The sequence below is a fragment of the Citrus sinensis genome, chromosome 3 (genome assembly GCF_022201045.2).
Source record: "Citrus sinensis cultivar Valencia sweet orange chromosome 3, DVS_A1.0, whole genome shotgun sequence".
Taxonomy (NCBI): domain Eukaryota; kingdom Viridiplantae; phylum Streptophyta; class Magnoliopsida; order Sapindales; family Rutaceae; genus Citrus; species Citrus sinensis.
The window spans coordinates 37,526,958-37,550,890 of NC_068558.1; the positions used below are offsets into that span (position 1 = coordinate 37,526,958).

The following is a 23,933-nucleotide window of genomic DNA, read 5'->3' on the forward strand; positions in this document are numbered from 1 at the left end:
CCCTTAGAAATTTGTAAGATCCATTGAATTGATTAGATCGAATTTAATAGTTATAGCACATTCTCCACTTGAGGTAAAAAATATTACTCCTCAAATTTTCCTTTTTACCTCGAGATTCTCTTAAAAATTTGGCCCAAACACACGCTAACTTGACCATAAAGTGTCTTTGTTATTGTTTATTCAATTCTATCTCAAAATTCCACCAAACTTGGCCCAAACGAATTCTTGTTATTGTTTATTCCATTCTATCTCAAATTCCATTAAAATTTGGTCCAAACTCCAAACGAACTCTAACTTGACCGAAAATTGTTTTTGTTTTTGTTTATTAAAAAAAAAAATGGCGGCTGTGGCCAGACGGCAACACGTTTTTTTTTATATCTATTTATTAATTTAAGATGTGAGAAAATTTAAAATTTTGGGTTTTCATGTTTTACTTATTAAAATTTTTTTATTTTAAAAATTAATAGAAAATAAGAATTCGGGCATTCAAGTTCAGTTTCAGCCCAGTTCATTGTAAAAAGAGGGGGTTTTATTGTGTTTTAAATTTCGTTCATTTTTCCTTCACTAAATGCCGATCATTATAAATTAAATGCGCCAAAATGTCTGAGCTCCATCTAAATTAACCCCCAAAAAAAAGGTTTAGGAATATAATTTTGTGTACATTCTTAAAACTATATAAATCTACGTGACTATTGAAAAAAACTGTAGGGATGTTTGGTTTTTTTTTTTTTTGATTACATGAGACTATTGTTCAGATTACAACTCATATTACATGAGAATATAACTGATATGTACAAATCAGACTATAAATGGGACCAACATACATCAAATCTAATGGAGCACTGCCAGATTTTAACCCTCTCAAATATTCGAGGGATGTCTACTCCTCGCACTGGAGTAAGGAAGCAGATTGCCTCCACTCAATTTTATTTGAGGAAGGAAACACCCCCACATGCATTGTGGGGGTTCGATTTTATTTGGTTATTGGAAGTTATAGTAAATATGATTGAAATCGGAATATTTGTTTTTCACCATGGAATATTCTGTTTCAGAAGTAGTTTCAGTCTTTCAGGTTCTTTTTTAAAATCTTTTAATTTTTTTCAATCTCTTCTACTTTTTGTCATTTGAGTAGTGCTAAAAAGCTAGAGAAATGAGATGTGTAAAGATGGCCAATGGGCCGGGCGGCACGTGGCACGGCACGGGCACGGCACGGCACGAGCACGTTTCGGTGAGGCACGAGGCACGGCACGGCACGCACGTGGGCCGTGCCGGGCTTAGAATTTTAGGCACGCGGGCCTTAAAGCACGGCACGATTAGAGATGGGCCAAAGCACGGCACGCGAAAAAGCACGTAATAAGCACGGTTCATTAGTGGGCTAGCACGCGGCCCGTGAGCCATTAATAGCACGTGGGCCAAAATATATCTAAGTAAATTTTTTTAACAAAAAGTAAATATAAAATGTTATGAAATTAAAGTACAATATCTTGAAATTAAATGTTTTAATATATTTTTTAGCATAGACTTTTAAAAATTAATTTAAATCATTAAATCTTAGTTTAAATAAATATTCTAATCTTTTATGTTTATAATTTATTAAATGAATAAGTAAATATCATGATTTTAATAAATAAAATTATAAATATCATAATTTTATTTATGATATTTATTAAATGAATAATGTTATTTATGATATTTAATTTTATTTATGATATTTATTTAATTATTTATTTATGTTTATAATTTATTAAATGAATAAGTAAATAATTAAATATCATGATTTTAATAAATAAGGTTATAAATATCATAAATTTATAAATTATAAATAAAAAATAAATTTTTTTACAAAATTAATAATAAAATATTTTTCATATGAAATATTTTTCATATTAATATTAAATCATAACTTAGTTAATTGTGATTAATAAATATTTTTTTCGTGCTTGTTATTCGTCAATTGATCGTAGTTCGTGTTTTGTAGTTGTAACTTGTAAGTTGTGATCTATGATTTGTTATATTAATATTTCGTAGTTATGACTTATTGTAATGATTATTCGAGGATTGTATTTTTAATTTTAATTAATTATTATTATGATCTATGGAATTAAATTTAATTAAATTTATGTATTGTTGTGTTATGAATTATGATTGATTATTGTGAAATAAAATATATAGTTGTGAAATTGTGATAAACTAATAATAAAATGTTAATTGCTCTCTTAATAAAAATTAATATGATTATGATTGTGAATATTATTATTATTATTATGTTGGTGGGCTTAAAAAAGCACGTCAGGCACGTGGGCTTGAATAAAGCACGCTAGGCACGTGGGCTTTTTTAGGCACGCTAAAAAAAAAAAAAAGTTGGTGGGCTTTTTTTGGGCAATTTTAATTTTTTTTTTAGTTATTTCCGTCTACAAACTGTTGTTAAAGGTAATATTATCTTTGCACAGTCAACTAACGGTCAATGTTAAAGTTAACTGACGGTAGGGGATTTTTTACAAATAAACAAATTCTCGCCATCTACTTGCAACAAGCCCAAACCTCAGAGGAGGTTTTTAAAAATTACCCAAAAAATAAGGGTCCTAACTATAATTTAACCTTTTAAATAAGAAAATTATATTTTGGACCCTCGGTTTACATTTTTTTTTTGTTTTTTTAATTCATGGCTGTACCTCCCCCTCTTCTATCAGAGAACTGGTTCTATTCTATCTTGTGAGCTCTCAGTGTGTAAGTGGATATATATATATATATATATATATATATATATATATAGATTTCTTTATTTAAAAGTCTTCGAAGCTCCGAAGAAATTAATGAGCCATAAGCTGCCTGACAATATGGTCCAAAAGGCTAATGAGATAAGATGACTGAAATGGGGCCACTTGTTCTTTCCTCGCAATTTCCTCATGTAGGCCACCTTTTACTCCCGTGATTTCTTTTGCTTACCTTTTGTTTGTTTCCCCCTTTTTTTTTTAAATATATTTCTAAGTAATCAGTACTTTAGATGAGTTTTTTTTTTAAAATCTAAAATAATGGATAAACAACCATCAATTTTTTTATGAACTTATAGCTGGCATAGAAGTATTAATTGAAAAAATACCACATGATTTTTATAACTATTTCTATTAATTGAGTTTTTTATTCAAAATTTTTACATTATATTAATTTATATAAATAATTTGTGATTCTGTCGTTATTTAAGAATTAATTATGAAATGATTCTATTGAGAGTTTATGTAAACTGGTATCTCTATATATCTATATTGTACAAGAGATGAGACTAATCAAAATGCTACTCAAACAATTTAGACAAATTCAACTAAAATTGAAAAATTAAAATAACATAAAAGACTTACTAAATTGGTGCAAAAGCATAGTGCCAACAAAAAAAAAATAGTTCTAAAGCATGTAACGAGCACTCAATATACTTTGTAAATATAAACAGAGCCTTCGAAGCTCCGATGGAGTTCTTACTTATCATTTTCATTTTTTTCCTTTTCTTTTCTTTTTGTTCTCTATGGATGAGTAGACTTAAAAGAAACCGAAACACTATAATCAAAAAGTTAATGTGAATACTACAAATTAATAGTAAAAAATGATGGTTTGACGTTACTTTTGAATGTTTAAAAATAATTTTAAGAACTTAAAAGTTAATTTTAGTATAAAAAAACTTATGAAATCAGCCCCTATCATAGTTTTGAAAAATACCGTGAGAAAAGTTTTTTAAAATTTGATTTTAGTAATAAATTTTATCTTTTTAATACAATTTCATAAACATCCTTACAATTACTACATAAATTCAAAGCTATCCTATTCAAATTGAAAACAAAATAAATGTTTCGATAAATTTTTATTTTAATTCTTTTTATAATTCACACATTCATTTATCCTTTTTTTCCCTCATATTTTTCGTTCCACCAAAAATTTTCCCTTCCACCAACCATAGGAGCATCGTTAGTTTAAATATCTGTTCATTCGAATATCCAAAATTCCACGTAGAAATTTGGAAGATCCATTTAATTAATTAGGCCATATTTAATAGTTATAGCGCATTCTCAACTTGAGCTCAAAACCATTACTCCTCAAATTTTTCTTTTTATCTCAATGTTTGGTTGGAAGGAGAGGAAGGGAGAAAGGAAAGTAATTCAATTTTTTTTTATTTCTTTTATTTGATTTACCATAATTTATAAGAATTTAATTTCTATTATAATTTAGTATACATCATAATGTGCAATTTAGATTCCATATTAAAAATGATGAATTTGAATTCCTCTCATATTGGAAGTCAAAACATCCAAAATTACCCATTCAATCTTTTATTAACTTATTTAATATTATCAAATAATTATTATTTTTAATTTTATTTTATCAATTTAATATATAGATAATTAATTTTATATTAATAAAAGTTAAAGCAATGATTTAAACAATTTAATAAAATCACTTTATTTATTTCATTAAATTAAAAAAAATAGATATACACATTTAATAGTGCCGGACCGCCGCCTCCGCCGCCAACACTCGCGCGTGGACCGTCACCGCCGGTACCGTTGAAGTCGCCGGCCGACGATAAACGTCATTATACCATCATAAAAGTGAAAAAATGAATTCATCTTCCTCAAATCCAATTAAAAGAAATTAGAAAACTTTCTAACTATATCAGATCCGGACAAACATCAAGTATTTCGGCCAAATAAGTTGTTTCCATATATAGATCGTCAGGTTCTGATAATTTTCATATAATTCTAGAGTTGAAATGACATGGTATGGTGGTGGATGGCGGCGAGACGCGGCGGCTCCAATGGCGGCGGCGACAACTGTATTTTTTGTTGTTGTTGAAATAAAAATTAAAAATTATGATATATTAATTAAGAAATTATTTGTATTATGTCATAATTTATTTAGAAAAATTAAATTAAACTAATTTTAAAATAAAATTATGTTAATAATTTTTTTAATAGAGTTTAATTATAAATATAATTATATTACTTAAACTAATTTTTAATTAATTATTTATGTAGTAGATTAAATAATTTATTGTTTAATTTTTTGAATTATATTTATGGTAAATATTGAAAGTTCAACACTAAAGGGTGAAATTGTCCAAATGAAAATTAAGATATATCATTTCTTTATATAATTTTGTAACAAATCAAACATTAAAAAGAATTTCAATATACTCTCCTCTCATTTCTTTCACTTTTCTCTCCTCTCATTTCCTTACTCTTCTTCAAACCAAACATTACCTTAAAAATTTAGCCCAAACAAACTCTATATATATATATATATATATATATATAACATGACCATGAAGTGTATTTGTTGTTGTTTATCCATTCTACTCAAAATTCTATTAAATTTTGGCCCAAACGAACTCTTACTTGAGCATAAAGTTTTTTTTGTTGTTTATTTTAAAACATGGCTATGTGGGCAATTGATGACAACATGTTTTCTTTTTTAATTTATTTATTAATTTAAGACGTGACATTCAAACTTTGGTTTTCATGTTTTACTTATTAAATCTTTTTTTAATTTTACGAAAATTTAAAAGTTAATCTAAAATGAGAATTGACGCATTTAAGTTCAATTTCAACTCAGTTCAATGTCAAAAGAATGAGTTTTACTGCGTTATAAATTTTACTCATTTTTCCTTCACATCCGGAGGCATCGAGTTTTACAAACTTATTTTACTCATAACTTTATTAGCCCATCCCATTTAAAGAAAATTGTTACAACAAAGTTTGCATTATTTTTAAAAATTCAAATAGAGAAGTTTGAAGAATTAATCAGTTAAATTCATCTTCATTCTTTTTCTTTTAATTATTTTTTATTATATTTAGCCACTAAAATTGTTTCAATATAAATTTTGATATGACTATTTTACCTTCATAAGATAAAAGTATCGAAATATCTAAAAATTATTTTAACTTCAATAATTTTTTATACAAAATTTATTGTATCTAAATGATATATAAATACTACTTTATTAGTATGATAATTAATATTCAACTAAGAACACAATGTATTTATAACATGTGAGGAATTGAAAATTTCTAAAGTTTATTTAATACATAGTATATTATAAAACACAAAACTAAATGCCTAAATTATAAGCTACAGTAATGCATATTTCTTGGAGTAATTTAGTCTTTTTATATTATAAGGGTAAAATTGTTAAATTAAACTTATCTCAAAGTAAGCTCAAATGGTCAGAGATTACTAAAATGCAGAAAAGAAAAAAATATATTACAAGAATAATTGAATAAATTAGTTGTTCAAACTTAATATTAATACGTAATTTTATAAAATGATATAAATTCATTGTAATTATCTTATTGTAATGGCTTGTACGGGAAAGTGGCAATCTAGTTGTGTTTATTATTTCTTTGAATATGTTGCCTAAACAGATAGTAGTCACAACTAAATTAATTAAACTGCGTGGTCTATTTAAGGGTTGTGAGAAAAATATTTAATCGTTATGTTATACACGTTTACAAGTGTAAAAAACTTCATTTTAGAGTTATTTTCATTTTCTAATCACTGTGATTCAATTAATAAATCATTAGTTGGATGATTAAGACTTAATTCAATTCTGTTGGAGTTAGTTGTTAAACACCAATACTTCACATCAAATGGATTATTTTGCAGTGCTTCAACAAAATTTGTTTGATTATAATCTGGCACTGACCACTTGAGTTTTATCTGGTAAATCTTATTTGTATAATACTGATTTTATTCAGAGTTATTGGGTTGTTTATTGAATTTTAGTTGGTCAACTGAATGTTTGGTAAAAGGAGCTAAATGTATTAAAATGTTCGACGAACTTAAAAGCAGATCCAACTCATTATACTAAGTAAAATAAGAATTAAATTTTACTATTTTTTATCATGCCATATAAACAGAATAAAATAAGAATTCAATGGGACAAAGTTTTAGAGTCATTACCAAACTCAATGGAGACGGAACAAAAAGTACTGCGGATTTTCAACATCCGTTGGACTTGGACCATTTATTATACATAATGTTAAATTAAAAAGTACACAAAGACACATAAACACACAGCTGGCACAAAAGTTTTCTACTTTCGGACATGTGAGAAAAATCCGAAAATATAGAGTGACGCCGCTTAGTTGGACCAAATTTTTCTTATTCTGAGTGAAACTTTTTGTTCAAGACGAATTTGAATCGGACAAGAAAAGTTTTGGGTGCTCTCATATTTAATCTCATAAGTTTTTATTAAAAATTTTGTTGTTATTTTGTTATTTTTTAGTAAAATTTTTAAATCTTAAACAAGTTATTTTACTTCTATTAGAAAAAAATCAATTTTTATGTTTTTCGAAATAAAGTTTGAAAGTTTTTTTTAAATATTAAAATATTCAAAATATCTTCTACTTATTTGATAATCTTATTTTATTCTTTTTATAACATAATTTTAAAAATCTTATCTATTAAAGTGATTTTATAATTTTTAATAAAAATTATTATTAACAATCAAACAATTAAATTTTTTTAAGTAAAAACTCTATTTCTAAAAGATTTACTAACAAAAGCTTTATTTAAATAAATTTTATTTAAAAAATTGTATTAGACATAGCCTAAATTTATTCATAATAATATTCATACATATGCTTGAAAAGTAGTAAATTAATAAGGAGCAGTACTTAAGTCTGGGGGCACAAACGACATCAATTCGAACATGGTGATCGAATCCAAAAGCATAAAGGTTAAGAGCTTAAAATATTCTTTCCTTTGGACAAAGTCCATCGTATCATCATTTTTCTTTTAATGGGTCACATACATCTCGAGAAATCAAAGAGAAACCAGAATCTGAAACGTTTTGTCCCAAATAGTCAAAATTGATAGATAACATTATCTTATTCTACACGTTAACTAATAAGTTAATTAAAATTTAATATAAATATACACCTACCGGGGACGAAAGTTTTTCTAAACTCGGAACTTAGAAAAATCCCACCCCACAAGACCTGTCTATAAATAGCAACAGTATATACATATGTATGCTCATCAAGCATTTTTGAAATAGGGGGAAACTGCAGTTACGAACAACACATTTTCACTTAATTAACCCACAATGGACGAAGCCACTAAAGTCCCTGAATGGCAGCATGTGATCATAGCATTTTGCTTTACATCAGCGCTTGGATTTGCTAAATTGTTTGCGCAAGTTCAATCAGAACTTTCTCCTTCATTCTATGTGCTTTCATTTGCCACATCACTCATCTTTCTTTCCCTCTTTGTTTCAAATCTTATTGTCCACAACAAGCTTACCTTTGCATCCAAAGTGCTGGAGAAAGTTGCTGTTATTGTTGCTGCCACTGTGTTCGTCTTGGCCACTACTACAGTCGCATACTCTGAGGAGCTTAAGTTTGCAACTTGGGCGTCAGCAATTTCAGTGAAGAAATCGTCGAGCTCATTAAAGTAACAGCTGGCTACGCTGTCATTTCATTTCTTAACAAATATGTTAGCTTCTGTCGATCTTGATATGTAAGATCAAAGTTTCAAAATAAGGCGGCCATGTTATCATTTGGGTTTGGCGGGTAAATGTTGTGTCAAAAATTATATATGTGCAAGTTGTGTTACTTCAAATTTTATTTATATGAGCGTTTGTGCTATTATTGTGTGGTATTATGAAACTGAATTAATTACTTAACAACATCAATCTTGTGTGCTTTAACTACCGCGTTTATGCTATTATTGTGTACCACGCAACTGTTGTCAAATTGATCAACTGTATTAGTGAGTTTGTTATAAGTGAAAAAAAGAAAAAGATCTCAATTTCTCATTCATCAGAAAATTAAAAAAAGATGTAAAAACTTTCTTATAATTAACAAACATCTCTCCCCCCTCTCAGTCTAAGACTTCAAATTAAAAGAAAAAGTTCCAATTTTTTGTTAGATTTTATTTTTATTTTATTTTTATTCTTAATTAGAGGGATAAACTATGTTCGATTATTAATTGTTTAGTTGCTGCATCAAGCTTTTAACCCAATCAAAGAGATCCACTCACAAGCAAGTTAATCTAGTAAATTGCTATTCAATATATCTTTCGATGCAAGTCAGTGAGTCATCCAAGACTCGTAAAATTATTACACTGTGTGAACCTTAATTAAGTTTTGTGAGAGCCTAAACTAATTTATTATGAGAGAAAATTTGAAATATACAATAAATTGTGCTAGATAATTCTATGTTTTTTTCTTATTCAATTATAACCATGCAAAAAAATTTTAAAAGAAAATTGAGATGTCGTAATATACACTTATTTGGTAATTTTAGATTGAGAATTATCACGAATATTATACAAATTAATCAATCCTAGTATTTTTTATTCTTGGATTGATTAAATCTGAAGCATTATCTCAGAGAGAGCACTTGACTACACAAGAACGTAAAGGAATTCATGTGTAGTTCTGAAATTGAAGTACCTGGGTGGTTATGAAAATAAACATAGTTCAAGAAAATTCACGGGGATCAAAGACGAGTTTGAAATTTAGTTTGACAAAAGGTATGTCGGCTACCAAGTGCCAATATTCTCCTTTGTCCTTTTTGCACCTTTCCTCTAAATAAGGACATAAATAGATACGTAGATACACAAGTGAAGGAGGCAGGCCATTCTCCGGTAAAGATCTTAGAACTGGACATCTGGGGAGCTCAAGTCTTTCCAATGAAGTCAGGTTGCCAACAAAGGACAGGGATTCCAGTTGAGGAAATTCTCTGATGTCCAGTTTGACTAGAGAATTAGGAAGCATTTGGAATGACACATCGTTTTCCCATCCTCCTGCGATGAAGAGTTCTCTAACTGAGGTGAGGTTGTGGAAACCCAAATCGAAGAATAATTTACAGATGTTTGGGCCTTCAATCTTTAGTGTTCTGACTTTTGGGGGGAAATCAACTTCCTCAGGAATGGATGCTATGCGTCGACAATCTCGTATTTCTAAATGCTGAAGAGAAGAGAGATTGTACATGCCGTTGGGCAGGGCCGTTAGATATGGACAACCGAAAAGAATGAGCTCGCTCAGATTTGTGGGCAACCCTCCTTCAGCAAAATAAACCAAAAGAGAGCTAACCATCGAAATCCTTGTAATGTGGCTAAGTTTGTGCAGACCATCCAGTAGTGATTCTTGATTAGGGATCCTAATTTCCTGGGGCAGAATTTCCGCTCTTGACTCCCCCAGCCTTGAATTTGAAGAAGAGTGCTGCTAGGTAGCGAGAGGAACGAGAGAATGACGAGAGAAACGGCATTCTCTCCTGTCGTTTCGCTTCTCGTTCCTCTCGCTAAAGAATGAATAAAAAATAATAAAGAAAGACTGCTTTTATCACTTCATGTGCAGAGGGAAATCTTAGCATTTTGTCTCCAGCCCTCACTCTTCCTCTCTCCCTCACCAGCTTCTCTCTCCCTCAGGTTCCAGAAGCTCCGTCATGGATTCCGGCGTTTACATTGTTTAAATTCCAGAAGCAAAATTCATAACATAAAAAAAAAAACAAAATTCATAACATAACCCGCAACAAAATTTACATTGTTTAAATTCCAGAAGCTTAAATTACAACGAGATCCAGCAACAAAAAAACAAACAAACTTAACTTCCACAATACACTTAAATTCCATGCCAGATCTTTCACATAACAAAAAATTAAAACAAAAAGAACTTAACTTTCACAATACACTTAAATTCCACGCCAGATCTTTCACATAACAAAAAATTAAAACAAAAAGAACAAGCTGAAAAAAGCCACTGCTCATTTAATCTTTGCCGAGAGAGCCTAGAGAGGGGAAGAGGGAGGAGGTCGTGATCGGTTGCTGGCTGGAGAGGGAGGTCGTGATTTGCGTGAGAGAGGAAAGTGAAAGCTGAGGAAGACGAAAGTGACGCCTGAAAGTGAAGCTGCGTGAGAAGAAGCCTGAAAGTGAAGCTGCGTGAGAACTGACGAAAATGGAGGAAAATGAAAGTGAAAGAGAGAGGAAAATTTCACCTGGGGGAAAGTAAAAAAGTCAAGGAGAGAGGAAAGTGAAACGTGGGGGGAAGTGAAAAAGTGAAAGAGAGAAGAAAGCTTACATTCCAACGCCATTTGTTTATTCATTTGATCATTTCTTTTAATTTTTTTTATGTTTAATGAGTGAGAGGAAACGAGAGGAGAAACGGCAGGAGAGAATGCCGTTTCTGTCGTCCTTCTCTCGTCCCTCTCGCTCCTTAGCATTTTCCTTTGAGAGTGAAAGAATCAGAAACAACTGCTTCAGTAGGCCACCTTTTACTTTCCTTTTCTTTGTTTCCCTTTTTTTTTAATATATTTCCAAGTAATCAGTACTTTAGATGAGTTTTTTTTTAATCTAAAATAAAGGATAAACACCCATCAATTTTTTTTATAAACTTATACGTGGCATAAAAGTATTAATTGAATAAATACCACATAATTTATATAATTATTTTTATTAATTAGATTTTATATTCAAAATTTTTAAGTCACATTAATTTGTATAAATAATTTGTGACTTTCATTATTTAAGAAATTATTTAAGAATTAACTATGAAATGATTTTATTGAAAATTTATGTAGACTCACATCTCTATATATCCATGTTGTACAAGAGATTAGACTAATTGAAATACTCCTCAAATAATGTAAACAAATTCAACTAAAATAGAAAAGCTAAAACAACATAAAAGACTTACTAAATTGGTACTACAACATAATGTCAAAAAAAAAAAAAACTGGTTCTAAAACATATGACTTTATGAGCACTGTGTATACTTTATAGATATAAATAGAGCCTTTGAAGCTCTCATAGGGTCTATACTTATCATTTTCTTTTTATTTATTTATTTATTTTTTTGGTTCTCTTTAATCATGGATGAGTAGACTTTAAAAAAAAAAAACTGAAACACTACAGTCAAAAAATTAATGTGAAGACTACAAATTAAAAGGAAAAAAAATAGGCTAAGTGATGGTTTGAGATTACTTTTGGATGCTCAAAAATAATTTTGTGAACTTAAAAGTTAATTTTAGTATAAAAAAATTATGAAATCAGCCAATATCACAATTTTGAAAATCACGGAAAGAGTAGTTTTTCAAAATCTGATTTTGATAATTAGTTTTATCTTTCTAATATAATTTCATAAATATCCTTATAATTATTACCTAAATTCAAAACTATTCTATTCAAATTGAAAACAAAATAAATGTTTCAATGAGTTTTTATTATAATTTTTCATTCCACCAAAAGTTTTCTCTTCCAGCAACCATTGGAGCATCGTTGGGTTTAAATATCTATTCTATTCGAATAATCCGAAATTCCACTTACAAATTTCTAAGATCCATTTGATTAAAGGTAATTTTTAAAAATCTCCCCTGAGGTTTGAGTTTGTTGCAAGTAGATGGTGAGAATCTGGTTATTTGTAAAAAATCTCCTACTGTCAGTTAATTTTAACATTGACCGTTAGTCGACTGTGCAAAGATAATATTACCCTTAACAACAGTTTGTAGGCTGACATAACTAAAAAAAAAAACTAAATTTGTTGGCTATTTTACCCTCTTTAAATTATTGATATTTTCTTAAAGTTCCTACAAAAAAGATAAAATTAAAAACTTGAAAAATCATCTTTAAATTATTGATATTTAAATCATCTTTAAATTTAACTTGTAAATTTTTGAAATTGACAAGGATAAAATTGTTAAAAAATAGGGTTTGTGCTTTTCGCGCCAACAATTTTAATTTTTTTTTAGTTATTTCCGTCTGCAAACTATTGTTAAGGGTAATATTGTCTTTGCACAGTCAACTAACGGTCAATGTTAAAATTAACTGACGGTATGGAGTTTTTTTACAAATAAACAGATTCTCGCCATCTACTTGCAACAAACCCAAACCTCAGGGAAGATTTTTAAAAATTACCCTTTGATTAATTAGGCCGAATTTGATAGTTACTATACATTCCCAGTTTGAGCTGCCCATTACTGATCAAATTTTCTTTTTTATATGAAAATTCAATTAAAAATTTGGCCCAAACAATCTCTAACTTGACCATGAAGTGTTCTTGCTATTGGTTTACCCATCCTATCTCAAAATTCCAATAAATTTTGGCCCAAACGGACTCTAACTTGAGCATAAAGTGTTTTTGTTTTTGTTAATTTCAAAAAAGGCGCTGTTGGCAATTCATGGCCTCGCCCAAGCTGCAAACCTAAAGATGATACGGCAAGTACGTTGGCTAAGCATCACACAGATGATTAGCTTTCATCTGCTTTCTATTTTATTTTATTTTTCTGTTATCCCAATTTATGATAAAATATAAATCTCTATATACTTTTATCCAATAACCAGGGGTGGAGACAGCATGTTCATTGATTGAGTGTCTATTCAACAATAATATTGAAGACAATTTCAAACAAATAATAAATATATAAATTTGAAAGATTTATCATACTTCAACACATGTTTGCAAATATTAATAAGTTTGTGGACCATTTAAAAATTAAAATTTATGGGCTCTATTTAAGTTTGCGGAGGCCTACTCTTTAAACTTGCACTTAAAATTTTTTTTTGTCAGAACTTGAAGTGTAAGTACGTAGGGGGCTTGAGTAGTTAATCGGGGACCTTAATGAATAATTAACTGACTGTTTTTTTTCACTCGAGTCCCCAGTGGACACATGAATCTGTTAAATTGAAAAAAAAAAATTGAAAAGCAAACATGCAATGAGATATTTTAAGCGCTACTAAAAAATCCTCTTAAGCATAGCAAAGCCGATATTATCTCGCGTAAACCTTCGCCACCAAAATGAAGACAAGATTTTATGTCATTACGCCCCACGGCATCCAAGACACCCTCGACAGGGTCATAAGCAAAAGGTACTTCTAATGCTAATGCTAAGTAATCACGAGCCATTCTTGCGAGGGTTGGATAAAATGGAGCATTGCCACGCCACCAAGCGAGTATGTCAAACTGTTGGACTGCTGGTACTTTAAGCTCTTTCATATACAGATCAAGTTCTGATTTTGGTAGTGAAGGCCTCCCCATGGCATCTGGCATTTCATATGACTTTGAATTGCTGGAGTCGGTTGCTGCATATTCATCATAAACGTGCTTCAAATCTTTATTCACTTTCTCAAGGTATCTATCAGCATCACTGCCATAAAACTCTTTGTAATGAAGTCGCATACCATCCATTTTAAACCGTGGGTCAAGAATTACTGCGATGACTCTAACCCAATAACATTTGCTAAAAAATCGATCAATAGCTTCCTTCATCACTTTTTCGCAAAAAAGACAATCTTCAATTTGGTGGTTGCATCGATCCGTTAATATCTTATGCGCGTAAGGAAGATCTACAATTATTGGAATACCACACTCCCCCAAGAAGAAGCCGTCGGCAACGTCCTTCAAGAATTTCAAATGCTCGAACGTGGCAGTTACCTCATCCCATTTTTGTTTAGTTAAATTAATTGACCAAAACTTAGAATCAAATTGCTCCAGCGCTGAAAATACTTCTTTCACGGCCACAGCAGTCTCAAGGTAACCAAATAAATGGCGGCATGGGAAATGATAAAGAATAGAAATCGCTTTTTCTACGGCACTATCCAACTGAATTAGCTTATCTGATATTGACTTCTTATACACATAAAGAGCACACCTCTGTATGGACAGTATCAGATCCTTTGCGTAATTTCCGGAATCCAATATATTCTCAATATATTGCATAAAACTATCAGCATCACATATGAAGCTGGCAAAAGGAAGAGAACCTTGTTGACTAAACCAACCTTCCGCATCGTCTGTTGGAATAAAAGGAAGGCGTACAGAGCATTTATTCCTATCGATCTTCCAATCCAAACATGATTGTTTCACATCTTCTATCAAACCCTTGACATCAGGACGATCTGGCCAAAAACTAATAATCTTGCTCTGCCGTTCCCAACTATCATCAATATAGTATGCTACCAAGAAACATGAATCATCCACAACCAAACATTGCTCATCCACACCCATACCGGAGTCGCAGTAAGCAAATTGTAAAGTGAAACGACAAGAGAGGTTATTAAGAAATTGGCAAAGTTTTTCCTTCTCTTCTTGGTAGAGTTGGAGTATTTCATCCTTTCTCGAGTATAACACCCATGGATCCCATTCCCCGTCTCCTTCCGTACTGGAGAAGTGTCTGATCAGACCACTGACAGATTTCTCTTTAATAAGATTGGCTAACTCTTTTGTTTTGATTGATGCGGATAGTGATTGATCTTGATCATCCCCATCATGAGGTCCACCAGGTCCTTTTCTCTTAGGGTTAGCTGGGCATCTCTCTAAATGATTCTTGAGATGCGTTGTTCCTTTCTTGCTTGAACCGTCAAACATCTTCTTACAATGTTTGCATTCAGCCTTGTCATTTCCATCTGTATCTTTGTACTTTCTCATCTCCTTCCAAACCCCTGAAGGCCTTCTTCCTTTCTTAATGGCTGATGATGATGAGCCTCCTACAATTGGATCTCCCTGCATACAGGATCATACAGAGATTAAAACAAAACATCAATTAATCCGCACTTGAGATTTTAATTAGTGATTTGTCAAAGATACGTACAACTAGTTGGATAATTTTGAAACAACTGTACACAAAGACGCCATCTAAATGAAACTGAATATATGAATTATTATTAGATTTCTGAGCAAAGTTTTGTGAAAAATCTAAATTCAACGACTGATCCAAACGATAAATTTGCATGCCTGTAAACAAAAATCTTATAATCTACTGCTCAAAATTCAAATTTATATTTTGTTCAGGGAATGAAAAACAGAGCAAAAATCTGATTTAGATTTTATTCTCAATTTTTCTCACCATGCTAGTGCTATTAATTTTTGCACACCAACAAACAAATAAATAAAGGAATAAAAGAAAATAAAATATAAGCTGAAATCAGATTTAAGTAAACGTTCTCTGTTTACTTACTTTTATTTTTAGAATTATTATTTTTAATTAGTCTATAGACAGTAAGACAAACGCACCTCCATGGGCAGTGGCAGTTACCAGTTAAAAACTTGAATCCACAGGCTGCAAAACAAACAGATAACATACCAGTTACCACATCAAATTCCTCTTTTTTGTTTCAATTAACAAAACAAAGTGTGTGTGTTTATAACTCAATAATAATATACCAGTTACCATATCAAATTCACTCTTTTAAAACAATTAAAGATATGATAAAATGATACAAAATTAAAACAAAATGCTTACTTGACAGTAATTGGTTGCTGATAAAATTGAATAAGAGCTGCAGATCCTGCTTTATTAATTCTCTTTCTCCTTCCAAGCTCCAACCTCTCTCTCTTCTATCAGAGAACTGGTTTTATTCTATCTTGTGAACTCTCAGTGTGTATGTGTATATATATATATATATATAAGTCTTCGAATCTCCGAAGAAATTAATAGATATTTGTTTACAAAAAAGTCTTCGAAGCTCCGAAGAAATTAATGCCTTATTAGAAGTCTATACCGAATGACAATAGCGAATGAGATAAGCTGACTGAAATGGGCCCACTTGTTCTTTCCTCGCAATTTCTTCATGTAGGCCACCTTTTACTTCAGTGATTTCTTTTCTTTTGTTTGTTTCCCTTTTTTTTTTTCAAAAATGTCTAAGTAATCAGTACTTTAGACGAGGTTTTTTTTTTAAAAAAAATCTAAAATAAAGTATAAACAACCATCAATTTTTTTTATAAACTTATATGTGGCATAGAAGCATTAATTGAATAAATGCCACATGATTTATATATCTATTTCTATTAATTGAATTTTTTATTCAAAATTTTCACGTTGTATTAATTTGTATAAGTAATTTGTGATTCTGTCATTATTTATGAATTAATTATGAAATGATTTTATTGAAAGTTTATGTAAACTCACATCTATATATATCTATATTGTACAAGAGATTAGACTAATCAAAATGCAAATTTTGACAAATTCAACTAAAATTGAAAAATTAAAATAACATAAAAGATTTACTAAATTGGTACTAAAACATAGTGCCAAAAAAAAATGGTTCTAAAACATGTGAGGTTATGAGCACCCAATATACTTTACAAATATAAATAAAGCCTTTGAAACTTGGTTCTTACTTATCATTTTCATTTTTTTCCTTTTTTTCTGTTCTCTTTAATCATAGATGAGTAGACTTAAAAGAAACGGAAACACTATAGTCAAAAAGTTAATGTGAATACTACAAATTGAAAGGAAAAAATAGACTAAATGAGGGTTGGACATTGCTTTTGAATGCTTAAAAATAATTTTGAGAACTTAAAAATTAATTTTTGTATTAAAAAAATTATGAAATCAGCCCATGTCATAGTTTTGAAAAATACCGAGAGAAAAGTTTTTTAAAATTTAGTTTTAATAATCAATTTTATCTTTCTAATACAATTTCATAAATATCCTTATAATTATTACCTAAATTTGAAACTATCCTATTCAAATAGAAAACAAAATAAATGTTTTAATAAATTTTTATTATATTTTTTTTTTATAATTCACGCATTCATTTATCCTCTTTTTTTTGTTCCCTCTTATTTTTCCTTCCACCAAAAGTTTTCTCTTCCAGCAACCATGGGAGCATCGTTAGCTTAAATATCTCTTCAATTCGAGTATTCGAAATTCCACGTAGAAATTTGTAAGAGCACATTCTCAACTTGAGCTCAAAACCATTACTCCTCAAATTTTCCTTTTTATCTCAAGATTCTCTTAAAAATTTGGCCCAAATAAACTCTAACTTGACCATGAAGTGTTTTTTTTTGGGTCCAAACGAACTCTAACTTGAGCATAAAAGTGAGTGTGTTTTCATGTTTTACTTATTAAATCTTTTTTAATTTTAAGAAAATTTAAAAGTTAATCTAAAGTGAAAATTGGCGCATTTAAGTTCAGTTTCAACTCAGTTCAATGTCAAAAGAGGGAGTTTTACTGCATTATAAATTTTACTCATTTTTCCTATACATCCGGAGGCATCGAGTATTACAAGCTTATTTTACTCATAACTTTATTAGCCCATCCCATTTTAAGAAAATTATTACAACAATGTTTCCATTATTTTTTAAACTTCAAATAGAGAAGTTTGAAGAATTAATCAGTTAAATTCATCTTCATTCTTTTTTCTTTTAACTATTTTTTATTATATTTAACCACTAAAATTGTTTCAATATAAATTTTGATATGACTATTTTACCTTCATAAGATAAAAGTACCGAAATATCTAAAAAATTATTTTAACTTTAATAATTTTTTTATACAAAATTTATTGTATCTAAATGATATATAAGTACTACTTTATTAGTATGATCATTAATATTCAACTAAGAGCAAAATGTATTTATAACATGTGAGGAATTGAAAATTTCTAAAGTGTATTTAATACATAGTATATTATAAAACACAAAACTAAATGCTTAAATTATAAGCTACAGCAATGCATATTTCTTGGAGTAATTTAGTCTTTTTATATTATAAGGGTAAAATTGTTAAATTAAACTTATCTCAAAGTAACCTCAAATGGTCAAAGATTACTAAAAGGCAGAAAAGAAAAATAATATTATAAGAATAATTGAATAAATTAGTTGTTCAAACTCATTATTAACACGTAATTTTATAAAATGATATAAATTCATTGTAATTATCTTATTGTAATGGCTTGTACGGGAAAGCGGCAATCTAGCTGTGTTGATTATTTCTTTGAATATTTTGCGTAATCAGATAGCAGTCACAACTAAATTAATTAAACTGCGTGAGAAAAATGTTTAATCATTCCGTCTTACAAGTGTCAAAAACTTCATTTTAGAGTTATTTTCGTTTTCTAATCACTGTGATTCAATTAATAAATCTTTATTTGGATAATTAAGACTTAATTCAATTCTGTTGGATTTAATTGTTAAACACCAACACTTCACATTAAATGGATTATTTTGCAGTGCTTCAACAAAATTTGTTTGATTATAATCTGACACTGACCACTTGAGTTTTATCTGGTAAATCTTATTTGTATAATACTGATTTTAATCGGAGTTATTGGGTTGTTTATTGAATGTTAGTTGGTCAACTGATTGTTCGGTAAAAGGAGCTAAAAGTATACTAAATGTTCGAGAAACTTCAAAGCAGATCCAACTCATTTTACTAAATGCCGATCAACATAAATTAAAGGGAAAAGGACGTTCAACCCCCCCCAACGTTTAGGAAAAGGAACAAAAAATCCCTTAACATTTCAAAAAGGACTTATAATCCTCTTTTCGTTAACAAACACCGTTTGTTTTAGCAGTAAATTTATTTTTAATTTATAATTACTATTATACCCTTATAATAAAAAAATAATATATTAATTTGAGATATATCACAATTAATAATTTTTTAAAAGCTTAAAATTGAGATACAATTATTTTTTTGCCAAAATTATTTACTATAAATTATACCTTTCTAACAATAATAATATGGTTTTGATTCCTCAAAGAAAAAGGGTTTAATCAAATTTCGTTTTATTAGTAATAATCACATATGAAAGGTTTGATCATTAGAATGGTATAATTTATAGCAAATAATTTGGGTAAAAATGTAATTGTATCTCAATTTTTAGTTTTAAAAAAATTATTAATTGTGACATGTCTCAAATCAATATATTAATTTATATTTATTATAAGGGTATAATAGTAATTAAAAATTAAAAATAAATTTACTGTTAAAACAAACTGTGTTTATTAACGGAAATGGGTTATAAGTCCTTTTTGAAACGTTGAGGAGTTTTTTATCCCTTTTCCTAAACGTTGGGGGGTTGAATGTCCTTTTTCCTAAATTAAATGCAACAAAATGTCTCAGCTCTATCTGAATTAATCAAAAATAAAAATGTTTAGGAATATAATTTTGCGCAGATTCTTAAAGTTATAGGAATCTTACCGTTTAAATAAATCTTAGAGATGTCGGCTTCATATAATTTTTCTTTTAAAAAGTTTTCTAAAATTTAGTGGAGCATAATCTATTACTCTTTTTTATCATGCCATACAAACAGAATAAAATAAGAATTCAATGAACCAAGTTTTAGAGTCATTACCTAACTCAATGGAGACGGAACAAAAAGTCCTTCGGATTTTCAACATCCGTTGGACCATTTATTATACATAATGCTAAATTAAAAAGTACACAAGACACATAAACACACAGCTGGCACAAAAGTTTTCTACTTTCGGACATGAGAAAAAAATCCGAAAATATAGAGTGACGCGGCTTACTTGGACCAAATTTTTCTTATTCTGAGTGAAAAATTTTTCTTAGTAGAGTTTTGGGTGCTCTAATATTTAATCTCATAAGTTTTTATTAAAAAATTTGTTGTTATTTTGTTATTTTTTTAGTGAAACTTTTAAATTTTAAATAAGTTATTTTACTTATACTAAAAAAAACTCAATTTTTATGTTTTTTGAAATAGAGTTTGAATTTTTTTTTTAAATGTTAAAATATTCAAAATATCTTCTACTTATTTAACAATTTTTTTATAACATAATTTTAAAAATCTTATCTATTAAAGTGATTTTATAATTTTTAATAAAAACTCCCATTAACAATCAAACAACTAAATTTTTTAGGTAAAAACTCTACTTCTAAAAGATTTACTAACAAAAACTCTATTTAAATAAACTTTATTTAAAAAATTGTATTAGACGGAGCCTAAATTTATTCATAATAATATTCATACATATGCTTGAAAAGTAGTAAATTAATAAGGAGCAGTACTAAAGTCCGGGGGCACAAACGACATCAATTCGAACGTGGTGATCGAATCCAAAAGCATAAAGGTTAAGAGCTTAAAATATTCTTTCCTTTAGACAAAGTCCATCGGATCATCATTTTTCTTTTAAAGGGTCACATACAGCTCGAGAAATCAAAGTGAAACTAGAATCTGAAACGTTTTGTCCCAAATAGTCAAAATTGATACATAACATTATCTTATTCCATACGTTAACTAATAAGTTAATTAAAATTTAATATAAATATACACCTACCGGCGACGAAAGTTTTTCTAAACTCGGAACTTAGAAAAATCCGACCCCACAAGATCTGTCTATAAATAACAACAGCATATATATATATATATATGCTCATCAAGCATTTTTGAAATAGGAGGAAACTGCAGCAACGAACAACACATTTTCACTTAATTAACCCACAATGGACGAAGCCACTAAAGTCCTTGAATGGCAGAATGTGATCATGCCATTTTGCTTTACATCAGCGCTGCGATTTGCTAACTTGTTTGCGTAAGTTCAATCAGAACTTTCTCCTTCATTCTATGTGCTTTCATTTGCTACCTCGCTCACCTTTCTTTCCCTTCTTGTTTCAAAACTTATTGTCCACAAGCTTACCTTTGCATCCAAAGTGCTGGAGAAAGTTGCTGTCATTGTCGCTACCACTGTGTTAGTCTTGGCCACTACAGTCGCATACTCTGAGAAGCTAAAGTTTGCAACTTGGGCGTCAGCAACTTGGGCGTCAGCAATTTCATTTCTTCACAAATATGTTAGCTTCTGTCGATCTTGATATGTAAGATCAAAGTTTCAAAATAAGGCGGCCGTGTTATCATTTGGGTTTGGCGGGTAAATGTTGTGTCACAAATTAAGTTTAAGTTGTGTTACTTCAAATCTTATTTATATGAGCGTTTGTGCTACTATTTTGTGGTATTATGAAACTGAATTAATTACTTAATAACATCAATCTCGTGTGCTTTAACTACCGCGTTTGTGCTATTATTGTGTACCGCGCAACCGTTGTTAAATTGATCAACTGAATTAGTGATTTTATTATAAGCGAAAACAAGAAGAAGAAGAAGAAGAGGATCTCAATTCCTCATTCATCAGAAAAATTAAAGAAAAAAGAAAAAGAAAAGATGTAAAAACTTTCTTCTAACTAACAAACATCTCTCCCCCGTCTTAGTCTAAGACTTCAAATTAAAAGAAAAAGTTCGAATTTTTTGTTAGATTTTTTTTTTTTAATTTCTATTCTTAATTAGAAGGATAAACTTGTTCGATTATTAATTGTTTAGCTGCTGCATCAAGTTTTTAATCCCATCAAAGAGATCCTCTCATGAGCAAGTTAATCTAATAAATAGTTATTCAATATATATCTTTCCATGCAAGTCAATGAGTCATACATGACTCGTAAAATTATTAGACTGCGTGGACCCTAATTAAGTTTTGTGAGAGCCTAAACTAATTTATTATGAGAGAAAATTCTACATTTTTTTCTCATTCAATGATGACCATGCAAAATTAAAAAATAATAATAATTGAGATGTCGTAATATACACTTGTTTGGTAATTTTAGATTGGGAATTATCATGAATATTATACAAATTAATCAGTCCTAGTATTTTTTATTCTTAGATTGATTAAATCTGAAGCATTATCTGAGCACTTGATTACAAATGTTGGGAAATATTACAAGTCTAATTTCACTTAAACTACAAATGTTGGGAAATATTATAAGTTACTTTCACACTTAAACTGAGTACACACATAAGCAATTGGGATGACAAAAAAGTCCGAACCAACCCATTTTGCAAGGGCTTTTGGCCCGGGTCTCCCACATGAGAGCTTGGACAAGAGCTTAGGAAAAAAAGCTCGGGCCAAGTCTAAGCCCTTCATTTTTTTAAAATTTTTATAAATTAGAATAATAAATTTAAATTTAAAAATTAATAAAAAAGAAAGATTAAATCCCTAATTTATATATCAATAATGAATGAAAAACTTAAAATTATAATTTTTTTTTTAAATTTTTAGCCCGGGCCTCCCATATGAGGGCCTAGACAAGAGCTTAGGAAAAAAAAGTCTGAGCCAAGCCCAATTGCCCAAGCCCTTTATATTTTTAAAAAAAATTATAAATTAGAATAATAAATTTAAATTTAAAAAATGATAGAAAAATAAAAAAAGAAAGCTAAAATCCCTAATTTATATATCAATAATGAATGAAAGAACTTAAAATTATAATATTAAACTCTCTTTTAAGTATTAATTAATTAAGAGAATGTTTGAATTAGAGAATCCAGTACTAAAAATTAAATCTCTAATCTTTTGTTTGCTTCATTATCTTTATTTATTACTTTATTTTAAAATATTTATTTTCTTTAATCTATTGTTGATTATAACAACTTGATTATTATTAACTCATTTTAAATTTATAATAATTAATTTTTTTTAAAAGTAAAAGCTCAAGCCCGGCCCAAGCCCAGCCCAGATCCAATTATTTCACTTTTACTTTAATGGGCTTAGGTATGGCCTTGAAAAAGCTGACCCAAAGCCCTTAAATTGCCAACCCTAATAAGCAATGAGCAAATATCAGAGCTTTCGATTTTTTGATGAATTTTTCTTCAATCAATTGTCAAACTCTCTGCCTGAATTTGAGGTAGATCCGACATTATAATCACAAAGATCCAGAAGATGATATGTGCGTACAATCAATTGCAAACATAAGGGGAAAGAAAATACATGAGACAATTGTTCGGACTTCAAAAAAAAGAAGAGCAAATTGACAAGATGAGGTAAAGATTAACAAGAATGTCAAGGAATTCATGTGTAGTTCTGATACTGACATACCTCTTGGTTATGAAAATAAACATAGTTCAAGAAAATTCACGGGGATCAAAGACGAGTTTGTGATTTAGTTGGACAAAAGGTATGTCGGCTACCAAGTGACAATATTCTCGTTCGTCTTTTTTGCACTTTTCCTCTAAGTCAGGACATAAATAGATGCTTAGATACACAACAGAAGGAAGGAGGCCATTCTCTGGGAAAGACTTTAGAATTGGACATCTTGAGAGCTCAAGTCTTTCCAATGAAGTAAGGTTGCGAACAAAGGACAGGGATTCTAGTCTAGGAAATTCTTGGATATCCAGTTTGACTAGGGAAGTAGGAAGCTATTGGAAGGACTCCT

The 23,933-nt window shown here is 29.6% G+C and overlaps 1 protein-coding gene and 1 long non-coding RNA gene across 2 annotated transcripts; one reads left to right on the top strand and one right to left on the bottom strand.

The window, feature by feature from the left end:
* Nucleotides 1-13,384: 13,384 nt before the first annotated feature.
* Nucleotides 13,385-16,379, bottom strand: LOC127901216 (zinc finger BED domain-containing protein DAYSLEEPER-like). The gene is made up of 3 exons (XM_052437990.1): nt 16,224-16,379; nt 15,995-16,040; nt 13,385-15,484 (listed from the first exon to the last, which is right to left on the bottom strand). The coding sequence occupies exons 2-3, from the start codon at nt 15,998-16,000 to the stop codon at nt 13,709-13,711; spliced, it is 1,782 nt and encodes a 593-aa protein (XP_052293950.1). The 5' UTR covers nt 16,001-16,040; nt 16,224-16,379; the 3' UTR covers nt 13,385-13,708.
* A 4,673-nt stretch (nt 16,380-21,052) lies between these two features.
* LOC127901360 (uncharacterized) lies at nt 21,053-21,713 on the top strand. Its single transcript, XR_008053526.1, has 2 exons — nt 21,053-21,268; nt 21,369-21,713. It is a non-coding gene; the product is annotated as an uncharacterized LOC127901360 (long non-coding RNA).
* The last annotated feature ends 2,220 nt before the right edge of the window (nt 21,714-23,933 follow it).